At 38.3% G+C, this 23636-nt stretch overlaps 1 protein-coding gene across 1 annotated transcript in view; it reads left to right on the top strand.

Annotated features, from left to right (window-relative positions):
- Positions 1–23020, top strand: part of LOC117307183 (structural maintenance of chromosomes protein 1A-like) — a 29969-nt gene extending 6949 nt beyond the window's left edge. Inside the window, exons 3-24 of the mRNA XM_033791858.1 lie at positions 473–593; positions 1966–2202; positions 2950–3162; positions 4145–4230; positions 4496–4661; positions 5560–5729; positions 5915–5959; positions 6999–7212; positions 7425–7636; positions 8215–8436; positions 9044–9239; positions 10271–10339; positions 10827–11082; positions 11263–11348; positions 12334–12469; positions 12732–12877; positions 13223–13372; positions 13969–14081; positions 15197–15365; positions 15871–16049; positions 17521–17701; positions 20917–23020. Coding sequence (XP_033647749.1) covers positions 473–593; positions 1966–2202; positions 2950–3162; positions 4145–4230; positions 4496–4661; positions 5560–5729; positions 5915–5959; positions 6999–7212; positions 7425–7636; positions 8215–8436; positions 9044–9239; positions 10271–10339; positions 10827–11082; positions 11263–11348; positions 12334–12469; positions 12732–12877; positions 13223–13372; positions 13969–14081; positions 15197–15365; positions 15871–16049; positions 17521–17701; positions 20917–21009 — 3460 coding nt within the window. The 3' untranslated portion in view covers positions 21010–23020. The remainder of the gene's footprint in view (positions 1–472; positions 594–1965; positions 2203–2949; positions 3163–4144; positions 4231–4495; positions 4662–5559; positions 5730–5914; positions 5960–6998; positions 7213–7424; positions 7637–8214; positions 8437–9043; positions 9240–10270; positions 10340–10826; positions 11083–11262; positions 11349–12333; positions 12470–12731; positions 12878–13222; positions 13373–13968; positions 14082–15196; positions 15366–15870; positions 16050–17520; positions 17702–20916) is intronic.
- The last annotated feature ends 616 nt before the right edge of the window (positions 23021–23636 follow it).

Raw genomic sequence — 23636 nt, 5'->3', positions numbered from 1 at the left:
TGTAAACTCACTGGCAAATTGTACAAAATGTAGAGCTTCATTTGTATACTACATTTATAACGATTACAGGCAGTGGACACTATTGTAATTACTCAAAATAATTATTAGCATAAAACCTTACTTGGTAACGAGTAATGGGGAGAGGTTGACAGTATGCAACATTGTGAGAAACGTCTCCCTCTGAAGTGACGTAGTTTTTGAGAAAGAAGTAATTTTCCACGAATTTGATTTCGAGACATCGGAATTAGATTTTGAAGTCTCAAAATCAAGCATCTGAAAGCACACAACTTTGTGTGACAAGGATGTTTTTGATTTCATAGTTACATGTATCTCGCAACTTCAAAACAGGTTTTTTAAACTGGTCTTTGACAATTACCAATAGTGTCCAGTGTCGTTAAAACAATAGAACTGTTCCAAAAACCAAGGGTAGCCGTTCCATTTGAAAGCAGAAGACTTGTTTATATTTTTGTAGTATTATGGGAGCTGCATCAGAACACCGTATCAATAACAAGGTGGTGTCTGCCGCTGACTATACAGAGAAGTTAGAACGCATCGGCATCCTCATCAAAGCAAGGAACTTCCTGGTTTTCCAGGTAAGCATCCTCAAGGATATTTATGTAGTAGACCACAACAATACAGAAAAGTCTCGGGAATTCCGGAAATCTACTCCGCTGCAGTAGAGAAGTCTCCTTATTGAACATCAATCAATCAATCAATCAATCAGACATTTACTTCCACTTTTACATGGAGGCATCATCCTAAAAGCAGAGGCTTGTGACGGATGTGCCCGTTACAACAATACAAAATAAAACAGGATAACAGCACTAAATAGACGAACAAATAAATTCCCTTGTGGTTTATATTGAATAAATAAATACTAATTGTTATGGTAGATAACTACATACATGTAAAGGTTTAAACCATGAGTGCCGTGGAGTCCATTGCGATGAAATATGTAGCAAGACAGGTTCTCAATGAAGACACGATCTACCCAACAAGTATACACATGGTGTATTGGTGTTACCACAAACAGGGTTGTAGCTAGACCAATTTTAGTGGTGGGCAATATGTCCAATTTTTTTGGAAGTCTACCAAGGGCAAGGGGATCAACAAAATTATTCATGTTTAATTATGGGGCCAATATTGCTGAAGTGGGGCCATGTTCCCAAACTGTTCATGTTATGGGGCCATGCAATAAGTTGAATAGCCTTTTGACTGTGTTCTTTCTCTGTGACATTTGATTCTCCTCATCATTAGCTGTGTCTCAGATCAATGCAAAGTGGACAATATTTGAAATCTGTGCTGGGCGGCATAATATATTTTTGTCAGAGTGCTGGGCAAAAATTGTGAGTCCTGGGCAGGCTTGCCCAGCACCGCCCACCGTGGCTACAACACTGCACAAACCAAACCTACACAACAATGCTACAAATGTATGCAAGGCAAATTAAAGAACTGTAAAACTGCAGGGAACGATATCATTGCAAAGTATTTGCACTGAGCATTTTTGTGTACACACTGAATGGTAATATTTTGTTTGAATCTTTTAGTCAGAAATGACTAAGTAGGATTTGAAACTTTGCATGGTGGTAAATACAAAAAGGTTTGCGGTAACACCATGTAATGACTATATCTAATGAGTTGGGTTAGTTCTGAAAAGGACCTTTGATTTCAACTTGACGTTTCGATCAGTATGCTCTGATAGTCTTCTAGAGAAAGCTGATCAGAGACGATCAGAGCATACTGATAAAAATGTCGAGTTGAAGAAACCAATTGGTTCTTTTCAGGACCACCCTAACTCATTAGAGATAGTCATTACATGGTGCTGCCGCAAACCTTTTCCATACAGAAATGACTACTTTAGTCCTCTTGTTGGAAACACCTTGTTTACCCTTTCCATCACATAGTTTTCTTGATTCTTGTACAAATCTCTTTTACTGGTTTTGTTGTCTCTGTCTTTGTCCCAAGGGTGCTGTTGAGTCCATTGCGATGAAAAACCCCAAGGAGCGTACGTCTCTCTTTGAGGAGATCAGCCGCTCTGGAGAGCTCAAGACGGAGTACGACAAACGAAAGGCAGAGATGCTGAAGGCTGAAGAAGACACTCAGTTTAACTATCACAAGAAGAAGGGCATCGCTGCTGAACGCAAGGAGGCCAAACTGGAAAAGGAGGAGATGGAACGCTATCAGAAACTCAAGGAAGATGTTGTAAGTCATAATGTATCATATTACGATAACATTTAGTGTCACCATCCAAGTTTACAAATTGCAGAACGGTCTAGAGCATCGGACTCATGTTCTGGTGGTTAAAGATACTTCCTGCAGATATTCCTGCGAATGCGAAATGAATTTTGGTGATGCAATAATCGGCACGCACCCCTTTTCCAGTTGTGTCGCATCGCAAGAAGTATGAACCTGGCTTAGGTCATTGGAGTGTGGGTTGGAAGGCCAATCATGACACATAGTTGTCCATAAGCAAAATCCTCTACTAAAATTGCTTCTTTCACCCGGGATCTAGTTAGTTATCTGCAAGGGTAGAGGTTGATATTTTTTATGAAAAAGCCTTTTGAGCGCTACGTTTGCCCAGGTTGTATACTCGCCAGCCATTGATTTCACCAAACTCTTCCTAACTTAGGAAATTAATCTTAGGACTTAGGACGAGTCCCATCCTTGCACTGTAACATGTAAACCTTAAGATTAATCCTTAGTGAGGACTAGTTTACTCGTCCTAACTTGAGATAGGATTAATCCTAGCGTTTCGTGAAATTGGTCGCATGGAGCTGAGAGAGATGTTATTGACCCCAAAACAAGGGCACTAATGTAAAGCACATTGATATGGTTATTGTAAAATACGCTCTATAAGAATGTATAAGAACCTTTGGAAAATGCGCTATTTATTATGATATATTCTGGATTAATCTCTGATTGCCTCATACTTGATTTCCTTCCTTACAGCTTGACCTCCAGCTTGAGCATCAACTCTTCAAACTATTCCACAACCAGAACGACATCAAGCGTTTCAGTGAGGAGCTCAAAGGACGCAACGATGAACTCCATCGATCCACCCAGCGGAGAGAGAAGGTTGAAGATAAGATCAAGGACAAGAAGAAGGAATTAGGCCAGCTGACGAGGGAGCTTGCATCCATCGAGAAGGACACCAGGGAGAAGGTCAGGATTCCTTATTGTCATTTCTTAACCTTTTCAGTGCCGGTTTTTTTTTTTGGCAGTTTAAATAAAAAATTCACTGCTTTTCAAGGTTTTTTGAAATGTTGTACGAAAGCAACTTTACAAAGTCTTTCTCACCAAATAAAATGTATTTTGCTGATTTTTGTTGCATTGGTACAACCAAAAGTCAATATTATTAATTGAGTGATAATGCACTCTCGTGATAACATCAGGGATGTGATTTATCAATTTTTAACCGGATATTTGTCTTCTTTTTTTTTAAAAATTAATTCTTTATTTGTTGATTGTGTGCAACTCAGATTGCAAATTGTGCACATTTGCCTGCAATTTGTGCATATCAGCCCACAGTTTGCGTGTTTGCGTGTACCAGCTGATATGTGGAAGTGTCGTGGCCGAGCGGTTAAGAGCACCGAATTCAAACTCTGGTGTTTCTGATCAGCAGAGTGTGGGTTTGAATCCCCAGCCGTGACACCTGTGTCCTTAAGCAAGACACATAACCATTGCTTCGTCCTTCGGATGGGACGTAAAGCCGTTGGTCCCATGTGGTGTTTAAACGCATGTAAAAGAACCCAGTGCACTTGTCGAAAAGAGAAGGGGTTCGCCCCGGTGTTCCTGGCTGGATTGGCAGCATATTGCGCCACAGCACCTTGTAAACCATTACATTGTGCTTAAGGATTAGGTCTTATATTATCTCAAAAATCGCCCCCACTCCTTGCAGTAATAATACCTGGCGCTTTGTATCCTTTGGCAAAAGGCGCGTTATAAATACGGTTATTATTATTATTATTATTATTATTATTATTATTATTATTATTATTATTATTATTATTATTATTATTATTATTATTATTATTATTATTATTATTATTATTATTATTATTATTATTATTATTATTATTATTATTATGCTACTTTATTCCTGCAGGTAATTGTTTAGAGTTTTTCGTTCTGATTTTTCTCACAGGAAGTGGAGTTGAACAAGAAGAAGCCATTGTTCATCAAAGCTAAGGAGAAGACGGCCCACATGATCAAGAAACTGGAAACAGCAAAGTGAGCATGAACTTTTAAGAGTTTGGAAGTTTTACTTTTATAATTTTATAAAGTCATAAAGTTAAATATTTGATCAGGCATGCAAATTTTCTGCCGCTGCGCAGTTTTCCGCATGTTATAAAAATAGAAATTTGCATACGAAAAATCTAAATGCATGTTTAGTGAGGTTTTTTGTTATTTTTAAGTGAAGAGTTGCGTGCCTGTTAGTGGTGAACTTTTTAAAACTCTATGTTATCATGAATGCCATCTTTACATGCACCCGCAGGAAGTCGCTGAAGAGTGCTAAGAAAGCCAACGAGAGTCACATGGGTGAGATACGAGAACTAGAGAAGGAGCTGGAGGCAGTGGAGGCAAAACGTCTTGAGTATGAGGAGAGGATCGAAGAGGAGAGTCAGAGCCAAGGGAGGGATCTTGAACTTGAAGAGTCTCAGGTTAGTCAACCTACAAACTTCAATTGTTTGAGGAACATTTAAACGATCGTGTGAAACTTCCGCAGATTTCAATGTTTTGCATTTCTGAATTTATCATTTCTCCTGTGACTTTTTCTTTTGAATGTTACCGTTCAGGGCCATGTACTCCCCACGTTTAGTAAATGTTTCTTTAATGCAGAGATACACATAGATTGCGTTTTCAGGGCTGTAACCAAAAGCTGTTTGAGTCACTGGCCATTGATTTAACCCTCTTGAGACCACAGTGGCCACAAGCTTGTATCGAAATGCCAATGCCCCTTATTTTTGACCGCGCGAGGGCGCTATAAATAGTATTTTGATCACTTCCGGGGGTACACGCGATTCGCCCTGCACAAATTAATAGGCGTTCTGTCACTTTTGTTGCGCCGTAGTTTCAATTTGCTTTAGAGGTGGATTATAACGGCTCCTTTAAAAGTTTTATTGTCTGTGATGGATTAGATGTCTGCGGTTATAATGTGTTCCAATCTTTAAAAACTGTTTTGCGTATGAATGAATATACCCCCGGAAGTGATTGAGAGCGCCCTCACGCGGTCAAAAATATGGCCCATTGAAGCTGCAAACGGCTACAAGGTTCGACCTCACATAAAGAGATCAAAGTTAAAGTCCTGTCTAGATATGAACTTTTATAATGTAGTATGTAAACTTGCTATTTAAATTTCTTTTGTTAAGCAAAATTTTATCACTTAAAATCAAACATGTCATATGAAACAAGCTGATATTTGTTTTTAAGAAGGATAAACTATGTTCAGAAACTGTCTGAAGTTCATTGGAGCTAAAGTGATTGATTTTAAAGACGATTGAAGACAAGATAAGTGGCACAAGACACATATTAATACACTTTGAAATGGTCTGTTTCTAGGTGGAGGAATATCACCGTCTGAAGAAGGAGGCAGGAATCCGGGCATCTCAGTTGCATCAAGAGTTAGATAAGATGAATCGGGACCAGAAATCTGACCAGGATCGTCTTGAGAATGAGAGACATCGTAAGAGTGAGCTACAGGCCAAGATCAGACAAAAGGAACATGAAAGGTGAGATATATCTTTAAACTTCTCCCCATGTTTGTGTTATTTGGTAGTTTACACCTCTTCAGTATGTACAGTGAGCCCCAATGTATTTTTTTCAATAAAGGTCACCATTTTGAAGCCATGTAATGAGCAGATGTAAATTGTATAGCATGTGTAATGATTTTCAAATGATGTCTTTTTTTTTATAGAGAGGAAAACCAGAAGAGATTGGAAAAGCTGAATGAATACATCAGGTATGAGTCAACTACTTATAGAACGATACTAAGAGAGAAATGGCAAATTGCAAAAAAACAGGAAGGTTGATGATTATGCATTTAGTTGGTACATAGCAATACAAAAGACTCCCATTTGGTATTGAACTTATCCAAGTTGTTATTCTTAACAAAGATCATTTTTTCCATTACAAAATAATGATTTATTTCCTTTTTGATAAGAACAAATGAGGGCTTTCTGTTATTCATCTTCATCCGATAAATATGAAAACGGCAAAGAATGAGAATTAAATTGGGAGCAGACCATTTTTTATTAAGAACACCAAACAGCTTGGTCGTGTTGTCAAAATTAATGTCAATGTTCAGTGTATTAGTCAACCAGTGTTTTATCTGACGCCAAAAATACAGAGACACCTTACAACTACAAAACAAGTGGACTAGTGTCTCTTCTTCCATTTTACAAAAAGTACACAGATTAGAATTCTTCCAACCAATTTTAGAAAGAAAGGAGTTTACACCCAGAATTCTATGCACCAATCTAAACTGGAACCAACGTAAGTTGGTGTCACATGTGCAGTTAAAGGGTAAACCACAGAAAATGTGCCATTAAGGAATCGGAAAAATCACGCAAATTTTTTCTTCCCATTTAACAATAAACTTGCTGGAGGTGAAAACACTGTACAGACTGGTGGAGCCCTTTATGTCCTTCAACAAAGTCTCAAAATTAAATGGTAAAAAAGGGCGAGCAATTTCTGAGGTTTCTCCATTCAGTACATTACGGAAGGAATGTTTGATTGCATTGACCACGCCCCCGTGCTCTAAAAAATTTGTTTTGACCCTGAATTTCCTTTGAAATGCCACAAGAGAAAGAGCCACACCTTGCGAGTCAAAAATGTCACACACGAAGTTCACACCCTTTTTGGCCCAGTGTGGGAGAAAAAAAGGGGAGATAGTCAACATAAGGCTTAGATTGCATTTTTGGTAGAGCACCGGCACGTTAATCTGTAGGTTGATGGTTCAAATCTCGCTATAGCCCATTTTTTTCTGATTCTGATTTTAGAACCAGCGAGCAGGCCGTTAAGGAGCAACAACGTCTCCGAGACTCTCTGGAGGGTGATGTTGAGGGCGCTAACGAACGCATCAATAGCATCAACACTGAGTTGACGAACATCGTTGATCAGCTGGGAGAGGCAAAGGTGGATAAACATGAGAATAATCGCAGCCATAAGAAAGCAGAGCTGATTGATAACCTCAAGAGACTCTTCACTGGAGTGGTGAGTCTTCATTCTTAGTCAGTATTTTTTTGATATTTCGTGAGAGGGACGAATATGATTTGGTTTTGCCCTACACCAGGGTTTGATAAGGGCACTTCACAAACTCTTCGTGGGGATTCAAACACAACTAAAGAATGAGATTAATCTCAGGGGGGGCATATGTGTTAGTCAACACACTCATGTTGTTTATTTATCTCCCCCTTTTCTTTCAGTATGGCCGACTGATCGACCTTTGTGAGCCAACCAACAAGAAATACCAGATTGCGATCACCAAGGTCCTTGGCAAGAACATGGACGCCATCATTGTTGACTCGCAGAAGACTGCTCGAGATTGCATCCAGTACATGAAGGAGCAACGTTCGGATCCAGAAACCTTCCTGCCGTTAGACTTCATCGAGTTCCGGCCAACTAATGACAGATTGAGGTAATACAATGGGCAGTTTTTTTCCCCTAAAAGTTGTTTAATTCTTATCCCTTCCAAGTGTTTAAACACTTGTAATCGGGAACCTCCTATTGTCCCTCTTTTGTGTTGCTTAAACTTTTTTTTCAATAGCTCCCATTGGTTTTGTACACACTCTCCAATTGGGAACGCTCACCCACCAGGCACCATGTTGTCCTCTTTTGTTGTCCATTTTTCGGTTTGAATGTGTATAGTTATGGGTGTGCCTCTTCCGACCCACACACCCACAAAGGCGGAGTGAAAAACCCACTTTTTGTATCACATTTCTGTGTTGCAGTCACTGTCTGGGCATTCCTTTGTTTTGTACACTCAAGGGAAATCCTGTTCTTCCAACACTGTCGTGAAGCGCCTTGAGCGTCTTTTAGGCGGACTTTCGCGATATATAAGTCTTCGTTATTATTATTTAAATGCCACCATTTCTACATACCTTCTTTAAATTTAGGTCCTAGTTTCAAATTTTGTTGTCAGCAATGTCTCTCTCCCCTGATCTTAACTCTTAGTGTAAAATTTTAAGAAAACGTTGATGTTTTTACTGTTTTCAGGGAGATCAGAGATCCTCGTGGTGTTAAGCTCGTGATTGACATCCTTCGTTACGATCCGCCTAACATTAAGAAAGCCTTGCAGTACGCATGCGGTAACGCTCTAGTCTGCGAGACGGTAGAAGACGCCAGGAAGATTGCGTTTGGCGGCTCGGAGCGTCACAAGGCGGTGGCCCTGGATGGAACTATGTTCCAGAAATCAGGTGTCATCTCTGGTGGTGCCAGGTAAGGACAACTTCCTCTTGAGTTAAGTGAGTGGAAGTTTGCATTTCGAATGGTTGAATGATTCAATGATTCCACTAGAAAAGACACTGTTTTATTTACAGTAAAAACTGTTTAAAAAAAAATTGCAAGAAAAATTTAATGTGAAGAATAATTAATGGCCTGATATTTCGACCCTGTTTCGAGTCTTTCTTGAAGGCTTTAAAATAAGAAACATTTATAAAAACATGTTTGTTTACTCAGATGTTTCTTGATATTTTGACCTCACTAACTACATTTAAAGGCGTTGGACACTATTGGTAATTAATCAAAATTATAGCATAAAAACTTCCTTAGTAATGAGCAATGGAGAGCTGTTGATAATATACAACATTGTGCGAAAGGCTTCCTCCGAAGTAATGTAATTTTTGAGAAAGAGATCATTTTCTTTCACTATTCTCTTGCAACTTCAATCACCAATTGATTTTATGCATATGTTGGGATACACCAAGTGAGAATACTGGTCGTTGACATTACCAAAGTTGTACAGTGCCTTTACATGATAGTCTCGTCTGAGGGACCTCTTTAACCACATTATAGTTATTGCCAAAGATGTTTTGATTTTCTCCAGTGATTTGAAAGCCAAGGCTCGTCGGTGGGATGAGAAATCTCTCAACAATCTCAAGTCGCGTAAGACTGAGCTGACTGAGGAGCTGAAGGAGCAGCAGAAGATGAAACGAAAAGAGTCTGAACTCAATAACATCCGCTCCCAGATGAATGGTCTGGAGACCAGACTCAAATACTCCATTAATGATAGAGATAATACTGTAAGTACAAAGGACACTTGAGTAGAGTAGAGCAGACAAGACAGTCATTTGATCGAACACGAATACTTAATCAATGATATAGATATCACTGGCAAAGACCTAAAATTCAAGAAAATACATACCTCAGGTTCCTACTTATCCTCTTGGGCCCATAAGGCTGCAAGGTTTCCTCTCCATTGCACCCGGTCTCTGGCTTCGGGCTAGGCTTCACCCCAAGATAACCATCAAAAAGCCTTCCTCTTTTTTTTTTTAAGTTGTCTCTAGGTTGTTTTAGGGCATCCTACTTTCTTCCTGCCTTGTAAACACAATGTTAATGCCGTCATACAGTGGCAGCTATCATCCATTCTCAGGACATTTTTCCTTTCCACTGCACCAAGTCTCTAGCTTCAGGCTTGGATTCACCCCAAGATCACCATCAAAAAGCTCTCCTCTTTTTTTTTCTACAGTTCGCTCCAGGTTGTTTTAGGGCGTCGTACTTTCCTTCTGCCTTCTGGACACCATGTTTTCTTTAGACATAGCCAATCCGTTTCAACTGTCTTGCCTTAACTTCCTCACATTTCCTTATCATCATAGTATGTAATTTGTGGATCTTGTGTATGGCCATCTGATTTATTCTTATTGTCTCCTTCATTTATTTTCCATGTGTTGAAGCCATATTATACACTGAATGTCATGACAGGCCTATAACTATTTTGTTTTGCTGGTTTGTTTCTATACTTCCTGCAGTTGTTTTGATGGTTTGCTCAGGATGTTTCCAAAATCTCCTTGAGCCTTCCAATTCTTGAAAGAAGTGAAACGGTCAAAAAGGGGTGAAAGAAATTGTCTTGCAGTTTTTTTTATTTTTGGTGATGCTCAGAGTCTATATTAATAAAGGGGAATCAAGACTGCAAGCCTTTTTACAGGAATTGTAAAATTTGTCAAATTCCATTCCTGATTTTCTTTGAGAGTTGGTTTCTTATGAATACTAGTTTGGAATGTACTCAAAATAATGCCACGTTTACAAATGTTTCATAATTATTCTAAATCCACAGCAAAAGAAGATCTTATCAACAAACAACAAAGCCATTCAGAAATTGCAGCAGGAACTAGAAGGCTATGAGGTAGGTTTATTCTAAATTTTTAATAATAATATTACCGAAGTCTTATATAGCGCACTTATCTACTAAACTAGGTAGGTACTCAAGGCGCTGAGTATATACAGGTGTGCATACAGCAGCCGCAGCCAGGAACACCAGGGCGAACCCATTCTCTTTTCGATAAGTGCACTGGGTTCTTTTACATGCTAACATAACACATGGGACCAACAGCTTTACGACCCATTCGAAGGATGAAGCAATGGTTTAGTGTCTTGCTTCAGGACACGAGTGTCACGGCTGGGGATTCGAACCCACACTCTGTTGATCAGAAACACCAGAGTTTGAATTCGGTGCTCTTAGCCGCTCGGCAACGACACTTCCAAAGAAAACGGGAAAACTACACTATTTGAACTTAATCTACAAAAGGTATCAAACCCTTTAAGCAGTTGAGACACAACTGATGCAAATCCCACTTAATCAATCACTTCCACCATTTCCTTTCCATTTCAAGCCAAGAATGGAAGCAATTGAGGAACAGATCACCGAGCGCGCTGAGCTCCTTGACGCTAAGCGCACCCAGATGAATCGCGTCGAGGATGAAGTGTTCTCGGATTTCTGCGGTTCCATCGGCGTGGAGAACATCCGGCAGTACGAGGAGAAGGAGCTGCGAGCCCAGCAGGAGCGTGCCAAGAAACGCCTGGAGTTTGAGAATCAGAAATCACGGCTGGGTAACCAGCTGGAGTATGAGAGATCAAGAGACACAGAGGGTAATTATGATTGTGGAGTCCCTGTAATTTTTAAATATATCTTTGATGTGCTATTTGTCCTATACAACTTGTTTGTTTTATCATTGTAAATTGTTTGCTTTATTGTTGGTTTTAGTGAATTGCTGAAATAAAACTTGAAGATTGAGATTGACTTAATACTCTCTTTTTCCGTGTTTTTAGGAAATGTCAAGAAGTGGACGAAGGAAGTGTCCCACGATGAGAAAGAACTGGAGAAGCTGAAAAAGGAAGAGGCCAAGCACATGAAGGTTTGTTATAACGGCAAAATTTCATGAAATCTAAAACCATAACATTTTGCTAAGCAAAGAAAAATCTTTTTCAAGAAAAACTGGTAACCAGCTAAAATTCCAACCACCAACAGTGCTCTCAAGAGACAGTACTAAAGTTCTCTGAGTTTGGCCGTAACGAGAAAAGTTATAATCAATTAGTTATTAATTGATTGTTTAGTAGTTTGAGTCCTGATGAATGTTTAAAGCCATTGGACACTTTTTGAACAGAGCAAAAATTAAAAGTACACAGATTTACAAATAACTTACCGGGTTTACAGATGGTAATGGTGAAAGACTTCCCTTGAAATATTATTCCATGAAATGCTTTACTTTTTGAGAAAACATTCAAACAAGTATCAGTTCTCGATATCGAGAATAACAGATTTATTTTAAACACATGTCATGACACGGCGAAACGTGCGAAAACAGGGTTGGTTTTCCCGTTATTTTCTCCCGACTCCAATGACCGATTGAGCCTAAATTTTCACAGGTTTGCTATTTTATATATAAGTTGTGATACACAAAGTGTGGGCCTTTTGACAATACTGTTTACCGATGTTGTGCGATTGCTTTAAATGCACTTGAAACACACCTTTGGTAATTGTCAAAGACCAGTGTTCTCACTTGGTGTATTCCAACAAATGCATAAAATAACACATCTTTGAATTTTGGACTCAATTGGTCAACATAATTGCAAGATAATAATGAAGAAAGAACACCCTTGTTGCACAAATTTGTGTGCTTTCAGATGCCTAATAAAAGGCTTCAGGCCTAAAGTCTTTCTAATATTCGATTGAGAAATTACATTACTTCAGAGGGAGCCGCTTCTCACAACGTTTTATACTTTCAACCGCTCTCCATTGTTCGTTACAAAGTAAGGTTTAATGCTAACAGTTACGTTGAGTAATTACCAATAGTGTCCAGTGCCTTTAAGTCAGTTCAACTTTGATTGTAATAAATTTAGGTGATTGATGAAGAGTCAGAGGCCATGCAGAAGCTGAAGTTCTCTAAGACTACCAAGAAATCTGAGATTGATGACAAAAACACAGAGGTGGAGGAAATTCGTAAACAACTCTCATCTGCCAACAAAGAACTTGCAGGTATGTGGTTTGGGAATTATATGAACAAGTGATGAAATAAATATTCTGCAAATACAGGGTGCTCAGAAATGTTCTTCTTTTGAAATTACTAGCTTCAAATCAATATATCTTATGTTTTGGGCTCAATTTATGTTTTCTTTTGAATGCAAATATTTTGTTTTATTGAGTTCACACAAGGTGACAGAGCCTATTTTGTTTCTCAAGATTCAAACTTTGTGCTCAGCAGTTAATGTTTGTTTTTTCAATTGATATTTCAATGCAGTAATTCAGAAGCAGATCACAGCCATGGAGACCAAGCTGGAGCAGAAACGAGCGGATCGCCATAGCCTCCTCAAGACATGCAAGATGGAGGACATCAAGTTACCGATGAAACGGGGTACTATGGATGACATCACAGAGGAGGGAGAGGTAAAAACATAAAAATAGGCCTGAACCTGCGATATCTGGATTAACGTGCACTTTTTTTTCTTCTTCTTTTTGAAGATTGCTTGAAATGTTTTGAAAGGCACAATTTGACAGCGTAGTTTTTTTGTTGATGGTCGGTACTGCAAACTGATTTTTATAATTCAGTGTTTAGTTGAAGTAGCTTTTATTAGTTGGTTTGTTATACTTATTTGTAATTTATAACAAGTTGAACAATTCGGTAGTTCTGTCAGTTACTACAGTGAGATGTTTCACTTTGGTTATTGTACGATTGCTTGATAACTTGATTGATCGATAACGTATCATGAACTACTTGTTTTGATTCTGCAGTCATCCAGCCAGCATGAGAGTACGGCTGGTGAGGAAAGTACAAGCATTACCGGCATGGACAGTATGAGCAGTCAGGGTGCCCGCACCATCTACGCCAAGGAAGCTAATATTATCATCAACTACAAGCGCCTCGGTCATGACCTCAAGGAGGTAAGATCTTTAACTTCATTGGTTCATCATGGTCTAATTGTTAACCCTTTTATGCACCATTTTGTTTTAGTGATCAATTGATCATTTTTTAAAGGTTAAAGATCAAAGATCAAAGATTTTCTTATGCTGCTCCTTTTCTTTGGAATAGTCTTCCTGTGCATGTTCGCGTGGCTAGTTATTTACATTGTTTTAAGTCTCTGTTTAAAAACTCGTATTACTTGTATTTTATATCTGTCACTCATTGAATATTTTATTCTTCTCTCTATGCGCTTAGAGGATTTTGCATTATCTGTTTAAATTTACTTTTAGTGAACTAAAATTTTCTGTTATCGGGGTTGTAAGCTAAACCAATTTTAGTAATGGGCAATAAATCAATTTTGTTTAGAAGTCCACGAGCGGATCAATTGAATTATACAGGTTTCCAAACTAGTTAGAGTTATGGGGCCACGCAAAAAATTGTACTTTGCTCACAGTGCTGGGCAAAGTCCTGCAAAGGCCCCTCAGCACAGCCGACCGTGGCTACAACACTGCCTGTTATGCATCTTTTTGAAGTAAGGTCTGAATATGCGATTGTTTCTTCCCGTGTTTTTTCATAGTGTGACACCCCTGAAGAGATTAAGGAACAAGGGGATAAGTTGTCGGCTAACATCGCTAGTATGCAGGTGACTCTGCAGAGGATTGCTGCTCCAAACATGAAGGCCATGGAAAAGTAAGATCACCTTTTGCCTAATCTCATTGGTCTAAGGGCCCTGTGACATGAGGCAACTTTTACAGGCAACCTAGAGGCAACCAACTTCACTCTCTGCTACATGATCTCTTTGATAGCACATGAGTAAATTATTGGACAGTTTCTTACGATCCCCAAGAAAAATATGTGAACGTTCAAATGTAAATGCCTTTTCTTCTTAGAGATTGCCTGGGACTGGTGACTGGTTGCCTGTATATTGCCTTGTGTGACATGGGCCTAACTACATCACAAGCGAAACTGACTAGGCTGTCAACCTTTAAGACACTGGACACTATTGGTAATTGCCAAAGACCAGTCTTCTCACTTGGTGTATCTCTACATATGCATAAAATAACAAATCTGTGAAAATTTGAGCTCAATTGGTCGTCGAAGTTGAGAGATAATAATGAAAGAAAAAACACCATTGTTACACGAAGTTGGGTGCTTTCAGAAGCTTGATTTTGAGACCTCAAGATCTAACTCTGAGGTCTCAAAATCAAATTGGTTGATAATTACTTCTATCTCGAAAAGGGAGCCGTTTCTCACAATGTTTTATACTATTAACAGCTCCCCATTACTCATTACCAAGTAAGGTTTTGAGCTAATAATTGTTTTGAGTAATTTAACAATAGTGTCCAATGCCTTTAACACCCTAATATCCAAAGTCCATGTTCTGACTTTGCCTGATTTTGTTGGATTCAGTAAGGAAGGCATCCAAACTGAACATGCCTAGCCTGAGCACCAAGAGTCTAATGGCTGACCACTAGAATTTTGATGGATGGTGACAGGCTTCTAGACCTCCATTTGGGTTTTGTCAAGTTTGTTAATGTGCCGTTCTATGTGGCGCCAGTCAGAAGTCCTCAAACTGTACTGCCGTTATACTGTTATGCGTGTTTTCACTGTATAAAAGCTGATAATTTAGGAAGTTGTAAAAGTCCCAACAGCTTTTTAGATTATAATGTGAATAAATAGTTTAGCAAAGAATAACAAGTCCTTTAATAATTTGTATCCCTTTAAATTTATTCATAAACCAACCGTTGAAGTAAACATTTTTAGAGGGAGTTTTTATTAATATTCTAATTTTAATTTCCCACAAGGCTTGATGGAGTCAAGGAGCGATTCCAGGAGACAACAGACAGCTTTGAGGCGGCTCGCAAACGAGCCAAGAAAGCTAAGCAGAACTTTGAAGTGATCCGCAAGGAGAGGTTTGACAGGTTCAACTCCTGCTTTGAGCACGTATCCACCAGAATCGACGAAATCTATAAGGTCAGTTAGACAATGGAATTTGTTATTTCTTTTGGCTCGGTGTGGCCGAGCAGTCAAACGCACCTGGCTCAAGCTCAGAGTGTGGGTTCGAATCCCTGTCTTGACACTTGTGTGCTCCGCAGCAATATGCGCAACCCCACCTTGTATGCCAGGAGCATCCTGTCCTGCATTAGACGGAGTGGCAACGTATTACGTACTACGAACAGATGTGCGTACTACGAACAGATGTGCGGTACTTAGATCGTACTGTGGCCGTGCTAGACTTGGTGTGGTCAGGTGCCATTTTGATGTACATGTGCACACAGACAAAGCACGTGCATCCCGTTTACAGACACACCCAACTCATTACCAGAATTTAAGTTTTAAAAAAAAGTTTTAAAAAAGAGCTATATGTTCTAGCCAGACCAAACCCGTTTTACCATTTTTTCTTAGGACGCGTTCAAACGTTTTGCAAACTAGTTTGGTATGACCCAGCCTTTAATGTCCGGAATTTGTTTGTTTACAGGCGCTGTCGAGGAACCAGAGTGCCCAAGCATTCCTTGGTCCAGAGAACCCTGAAGAGCCTTACATGGACGGGATCAACTACAACTGTGTAGCCCCTGGGAAACGATTCAGACCCATGGATAACTTGTCCGGTGGGGAAAAGACTGTTGCTGCACTGGCCCTTCTTTTTGCACTCAACAGGTGAGAAAAGATAATCTGTCTTGACCTTCTTCTTTGTTTGTAGAGTTTTTTGCAAAATATATGAAAAAAAAAAGTATTTTAAGACCTTTTTGATCGACTTTTTAAAAAGTACTTCAAATATTGTGGGAACCTTTTCAAAAAAGTTACATTTCACAAATTACAGTTTGTGAAAATGTACAGGGCATTATCAAGATCAAGCTGCTTGAAGGCTTCTCTTTTACAAAGTGCAATTAAGTTTTTGAACAGTCATTGGTCAAAATAAAGGGGCTCATTTTTTATAACTTGTGTGTTTATATATTTATCTTTTCAATGTTTTCTTCACTAACAAGTTACCCTTACCTTATTGTAGTCACTGGTTTTTTTTTGTTTGTTTTTTTATTCTTGTTAGTATAGTCTATTATCTGTATTTTTATGCCCTATTCTTTTTAATGTATTCTCTGTATTATGCTTTAATTGGTTAAATACGTTTGTGTTTTAATTTTTTTAAACATGTTTCCTTTAGGATACATCCTAACCTCAGGTTTATTATTTTCGAGCCAGTTTTCCTAAATACTTCTAAGCTTCACATAAATGCTGCCCTCTATTGACTTGTGTACTATATAGTTTGATTTGCTGTATTTGTGTACTTTTCATGAAGATTAAACATTATTGCACGTCTTTTTAACACATGCCCATTAAAACATTAAATACATACTTTATGTGATGATATAATTGTCACAAAAGGTTAATGGACTTCATGAGACTGATCTAAGGGAAATAAATTTAATCTATTTTGATAACTTTGACCCAAGGCCAAGTAAACTAAACACCAGTTGATGGTCTCGCCCTCATTCTATTTTGAAGCTGCATTCTCCTTCTTTTGAAAACAAAAACAGGACGATCAACTGGTGGTTTTTTTTCTTCTTTACTTTGCCCAGTGTGCTCTATCTTTAATGTCTCATCAAATATGAGTTTTCAAAATATGTTTATTTTTATGTGTGACAGATGAAAAATGTATGGTTTTGTTTTACATCTTCTAGCCTCCTTCTTGAGCCCATATCCAATCATTCATGGGGAGACTGATCTTTCTCACATGCTGCCCCATGTCTATGGAACAAATTGCCTGCACTAGTTAAATCATCTGTTAATTCTTTCACCCAATTTAAAAAACAACTTAAAACACATCTTTTCAAACAGGCATTTGAGTCGATGGTTTGATCTTTGTAATTTTGTGTTACCTTTTGATGTTTTCTTAAATATTGCATTTCTATACCACATGTTCTAGATTTCTTCTCAACTTAGGCTTATGTTATTGTATATTAATTTAATGTTATTGTTTCTTTTTTAGCACCATGAGCATTTTTTTATGGATTTTTGCGCTTTATAAGTTTTCATTATTTATTACCCCCCCCCCCCTCCTCAATTGGCTACAATCCTTTCAAATTGTCATGGAGAGTAATTTTTTGTTTTCCTCAATCTTGGAACTGTCTAGTTTCCAGCCAGCTCCATTCTTTGTCCTGGATGAGATCGACGCTGCTTTGGATAACACCAATATCGGTAAAGTAGCCGAGTACATCAGAGAGCAGTCCGAGGGTCACTTCCAGTGTATCGTCATCTCGCTGAAGGAGGAATTCTACAACCACGCTGATGCCCTGATCGGAATATACCCAGAGGTAAGATACAGGATTCTGCTCAAGATTTATTTAGTGGTCGAAAAATGTTTTCCGAAAATACTCATAAAAATAGACTCAAACTAAAGAAGTACTTGATATTTATATATGGCTTTGGATACTAGTTCTGTACTGGTAAATATTCAATTATACATTTTGTTGAAAACCTTTGGAAGGAAGTTGCAAGTTTAGATTACAATTTTGAAAATGGTGGTTGTTGGAAATAGAGAAAATTCTGCCAGTGAAGGTTTGGTAATCCTGGCACCGACCACCGGGGCAGAACCCTGAAGATTGGAGTTACGTTAGATTCAATTTTCACCCAATGCCACAAAACAAGAACAGGAAAACAAAAAACAGGGGGCGGGGGAATCAAACTTTGTCAGGTCTTGTCACTCTTAAAGGGGCACACCAATTTCCCTCTGATAAGGGGCACCTCTGTGAGGAAAAAGTAACTATTATGTACAGGAATCTTGCACAGGGCAGCCCAGCAACGGCACAGAGCACCATGACAATTGCTGTGGGTGCCAGAGCAATTGCTGTGGGTGCCAGGGCAATTGCTGTGGGTGCCAGGGCAATTGCTGTGGGTGCCAGGGTAATTGCTGTGGGTGCCAGGGCAATTGCTGTGGGTGCCAGGGCAATTGCTGTGGGTGCCAGGGCAATTGCTGTGGGTGCCAGGGCAATTGCTGTGGGTGCCAGGGCAATTGCTGTGGTGCAGTGGGTTATTTAGAGGCCTGTTTTGTGTGTTGTAAGGGGAAGCTCTTAAGAAATGTACATATTCATAAAATGTTTTTTAAAAGTATACACTACGACGGGTGTGTATATTTTGTATGTCTCTGATTATTGTTTTATTTTTATTGACAGTTTTTTGTACCAATATTGTTTCGAGAGTTGACTTGTTTTACGTAACTTGTGTAGATAGCATTTATTAGTCTTGTGACTATTTATTTATTGGTTATATAGTTATTTGGGTGTGTGTCCATTTGGTACAAATTCACATGACTAGAACTCAAGTCTCCATAACTCTGGTTTTCATCATTGTTCCCTTTGGAAATGTTCTCAAGTTCTAAGTGAATAGCTCTTTTCTCGAAGGAAGTAACCTCTGTCCTTGAGGAAAATAAATTCTAGAGTCTGTACTTCTGCAATTGCTGTAAATCACCCAAACTGACTGTTTCTTATCCCCACCCAGAAATATTTAAATAAATTATAAAAATGTACATGACAACCTTTGTTTACAAAGGCCTACTATATGTGCATATTTAAGAGTTAAAGAAGTAACAGCTCAGCAAGTTTTTAGATGTTTTGCCTTTCTTCATAGCAAGAGTTGATAAAAGCCAGACTGTGCAATTCTGTAAAATACAATGCTAAAATGTATTGTTCCAGAATTCCAGGCGCTGTGGTTCGTTCACAAACGTGTGATGTCACAGGTCACATGGGATGTAGGTGCTTATCTGTAATTGTTAAATTCCATTTTGAATGTTCCCCTATTTGTACAAGTCTCCATCATCAACATACTGTTGGTGACACCGAATACAGTGTACATGTACAATCATGCTACAAGTTCTTCAAACTGTTCATGTAGGAAATTTCAGCTTTAGGCAGGAACAGTACATTTGTAATGTACTCAACTGGTTGAGTGTAAAACCAACTTGTTTTTAAAGTTGGATATAGGGCCCAATTTCCTGGCTTTCCTACCGCGAAATTCAGCGTTTATGTCCCATAGAATCATGCCTTTTACGGGACTCCATAGGAACACGTTGCCTTGGATCGGTCGAGTTGGTCTTTGAAAAGCGTTCTGTAACCGTTTCTTATAAAATCGGTATGGTTAGAAAGATGTTGTGAAAGTAGAATACAATGATCTACACAAATATGCCTTGAAATTGCGTGGTTTTCGTTTTACCTCGTCGACAAACACGGTCGGCCATTAATGGGAGTCAAAAATTTTACTCCCATAAATGGCCGACCGTGTTAGTTCGCGACGTAAAATGAAAACCGTGCAATTTTGAGTGATACTTGTGTGGATCATTATATTCTACTTTTAAAACATCTTTCTAACCAGATACATTTCATAACAAATGGTTTCAAACGCTTTTCATAGACCAACTCGTCCGATCCCAGGCAACGTGTTCCTTTAAGCGTGGAACTTGGTGGTAAGCAGTGCCAAGAACATGGGCCCTGGTGTGGCACCACAGCACTACAAGTGCAAGTGTGCTGACATTGTAACATGATGGATGAAAGAAATCGATCATCAGTGGTTTATTGTACTTCAATGCAATTTACAATGTCAAGCTAGGAATTCACATTAAAAAGATTTATGCTTTGTATATAACTGTAGGGTCCATCTCGAGGCCAAGTCATGTCAAAGGTCAATATACATGTCAAAGGTCAATATACATATTAGACTTTAGGGATGAGCTGGTCTTATTATTCAGCAGAATGCTGATGTATACATTTACGACAATGTATTGTGCATTTCCCATGAGATTGAAAAGTTGATTTATAAGTGCTTTGTATTGTGTTTGGAAGCTAACAAAATAGTTTCAGAATTATTCAGAAATATGTTGACTTTAGTACCTTTTTTTTTCACAGGAAAAATATTTTGTAAACAAGTTTTTATTGATAGTTTACAAATAATGGTCCTGGGCCTCATTACTATGCCAAGAAGTTAAACTATGACAAATCTTTAGGGGATTTTAAGGTTGAGATGTTTTATTTTGATTAAGCCAGAAGTCTTTTATTCTTATCTGAAAGCACACAAATCTGTTCAACAAGGGTGTTTTTTCTTTCATAATTTTCTCGCATCTTCGATGACCAATTTAGCCCAAATTTTCACAGGTTTGTTATTTTATGCTTATGTTGGGATACACCAAGTGAGAAGACTGGTCTTTGACAATTACCAATAGTGTTCAGTGCCTTTAAAAGAGAGTCTGCAACACATATAAACAAAAATAAATGATCATTATATCCCCATAGAAACCTTACCTGACAAATAATTATTGTCAAGATTTTGTCATTCCTGAATGTGTTTGCAGTAAACCCTGGAATCCTGCCTTGATATAAAACCTTCACGTTTATCATCAAAAGTATTTAAATTTTTTTAAATTTGCCATGAATGTTCATAATGTGTGGGTTGGAATGTTGACAATGTCCTTTGACCATTTGTTCTACTTCTCTACATACATTAATGACTGTGTTGTTTTTTCCCTCCTCTCATTTTCCAGCAAGGAGAATGTACCATCAGTAAGGTCTTGACCCTTGACCTCACAGAGTATGAACGTGAAGGCAACCCAGCCAGTCCCAAAGCGGTCCGCTAAAAGCTGCTGTGCATAGTGGGAGCGAGTCTAGCCACAGACTCTGCATGAGATATCATGTCAAAACAGTTCACCATTGAAGTATTTCACTGTGCAGACTTATTATGACCTGTCATAATGTAGCTATTCCAGTCTGGGCATGATTCCCACTTGGGCGGTTATGTTATGTTTGTAAATACTGTTCTTGTTTTAGTAGTTTCATCATGTAAAATATTTAAACTGTAGTTTGTATTTTGTGATGAGCATTTTTCTGCGGAATCAAAAAGGAAATTATTGTTACTCCTGTTGTTTTGTCTTACTTCAGTTATGGGGATGGTACATCATTAGTAAGAAGGGGGGGTTGAGCTTTGAAAATTCTCACGCATAGCTGGCCTCTGGACTTGGCATCTCTGACTTATGGCACTTGTCCAACCTTTTTTTTTTAAAGGAGAGAAAGAAAAGAAAAGGAAAGAGAAAGAAATCAAATTTAATTTGTGAGTCTAAAAAATTATCCTGTGGTCTCCCAGCATGACATGTTGGCAACTGAAAACCGATTGTCCCTGTCAGTTAGGATATTGGTATTTATAAATTGTAGTCAATGGTCGCAGAATTTTCTGGAGTATTTCATAGAAAAGTTGAATTGCCCAATTTGTTTTTTTAAAATACTTTGTAAAATTTGTCATGGAATTTTTTTATCTTGGTGAATTTTGAAAAATAATGCCAATTATACATATTAATTTGGTCTTCGTTAAAATATTAATACAATATGATATCAAAAAGTAAAACAAAATAAGGTCCTTTTTTTCCTTGATAATTATTGTCTCAGGGAATTTATGTATGATTGTCCGAAATGAAAACAATTGGGGAACCCGAATACATGCCTTATGCACCACTTAAGATTAAGGCACTCGCTCGGTCGCCCACAGGCGAGCTTGTCATTAGTATAATTCAGTTCGCTTCTAATATTTTGAGATAACTGCGGTTATCCCTTGTTGTAATGAGAAAATACAATTACATTGCCAACCATAAGGACCTATGGTATAAATGCAAAACAATAGTCAATGGCCTGTCCTGACGTTTCAACCCTAGCAGAGTCTTTCTCAAAGACTAACAATAATGTGTAATAATGTGTTCAGTATTCTGAGTAGCATCTTGAACCGAGACAAGTTCACTACATGAAACTATTGGTCCTGGTTTGGTTACATACATACTGCATACTCTCCAATTCACTCATCATTGTGCACAGAACGTATGCAGGAAACATTCACATTTCCTTCTCTAGCATCACTGTTGGTTTGGGTTTAATAGAATTCTTGCATTCAGCTCAGCTCCTCTGAATTTGGAAAACAGCGGGAGAAGTTTCAGATCAGGAATGTCACCTCCCGTTCCTTGGGTCTCATCACATCAGTTTCTTTATCCAATGACAACAAAAAGAGACTCAAATATGGACGTTAAAGTTCGCAAGTTTGTCAACCACAACTGTGAGCAATTTCTCTTCGTTTTTCGGCTGTGGTTTTTTCGAGGGTGACACTACCCTAGATCATAGTAGGGTGCTTTCTGTCATTGAGGAAGTCGTACAATGAACATGCACGAACCCCTGAGGTAATTTGTGGAGATGATCACGGGATGCCCCTTCTGGGGCCAGACAAACAAATGCTTGAATCTTTCACGTTTTTCTACTGTTATTCCTGCTATTTAAGTCATACAGAAGTAGAAGAAAAAACATTGCCGACTGTTTATTTTTACCACAAATTAATGGTTGCTTTTACATTTCTGGTTTTCAATCATCCGTTTAAACAAGCATGAAACCATCCTCTGAAGATTTTGCAATCTTGATTTGAAAAGATTGTAACGTGTGATCTTTGCTCCTAACCTGCAATAAGTGAGCAAATGGGAAAATACATCCACTTATGCAGTGTCATGGAAATTTATGTTCAATGAAACATGAAATCAAGTTATGTTAAAGGTAGTGGACACTATTGGTAATTACTCAAAATAATTATTAGCACAAAACGTTACTTGGTAATGAGTAATGGGGAGCGGTTGATAGTAAAAACATTGTGAGAAATTACTCCCTCTAAAGTGAAGTAGTTTTCGAGAACGAAGTAATTTTCACTTCAGATTTAGAGTTTGAGGTCTCAAAATCAAGCATCCGAAAGCGCACAACCTAGTGTGACAAGGGTGTTTTTTCTTTCATTGTTATCTCGCAACATCGATGACCGATTGAGCTCAAATTTTAACAGGTTTGTTATTTTATGCATACGTTGAGATATACCAAGTGAGAAGACTAGTCTCTGACAATTACCAATAGTGTCCACTGTCTTTAAATTGAAAACATGTTGACTTTGTTCAAACTTTTACATTGAAATGCATTCAAATATACTTGAATATTTCTTGGGAGATTGTAAACTTGTTAATTTTCATTGCATGGAACTGGTTAAATTAGTAAATTTTCTCTGGTGCCATTACCCCTTTATTCTACAGAAAAGGCCTACTTGTTTATGAAGCGAAGATTTTTGTTCCCTTGTTGGTTATTCATTTGTAAGGTACCACATCTGTGGAGAAATACTACTGCCTAAAATATTATAATTATACAATATTGTGCTTGAAGTCTTTCTTATTCAAGTATCCAAACCAAGAAGTTTACATAT

Source organism: Asterias rubens, chromosome 2, assembly GCF_902459465.1.
Source record: "Asterias rubens chromosome 2, eAstRub1.3, whole genome shotgun sequence".
Lineage (NCBI taxonomy): Eukaryota > Metazoa > Echinodermata > Asteroidea > Forcipulatida > Asteriidae > Asterias > Asterias rubens.
This window is presented reverse-complemented; position numbering and strand designations above follow the sequence as displayed.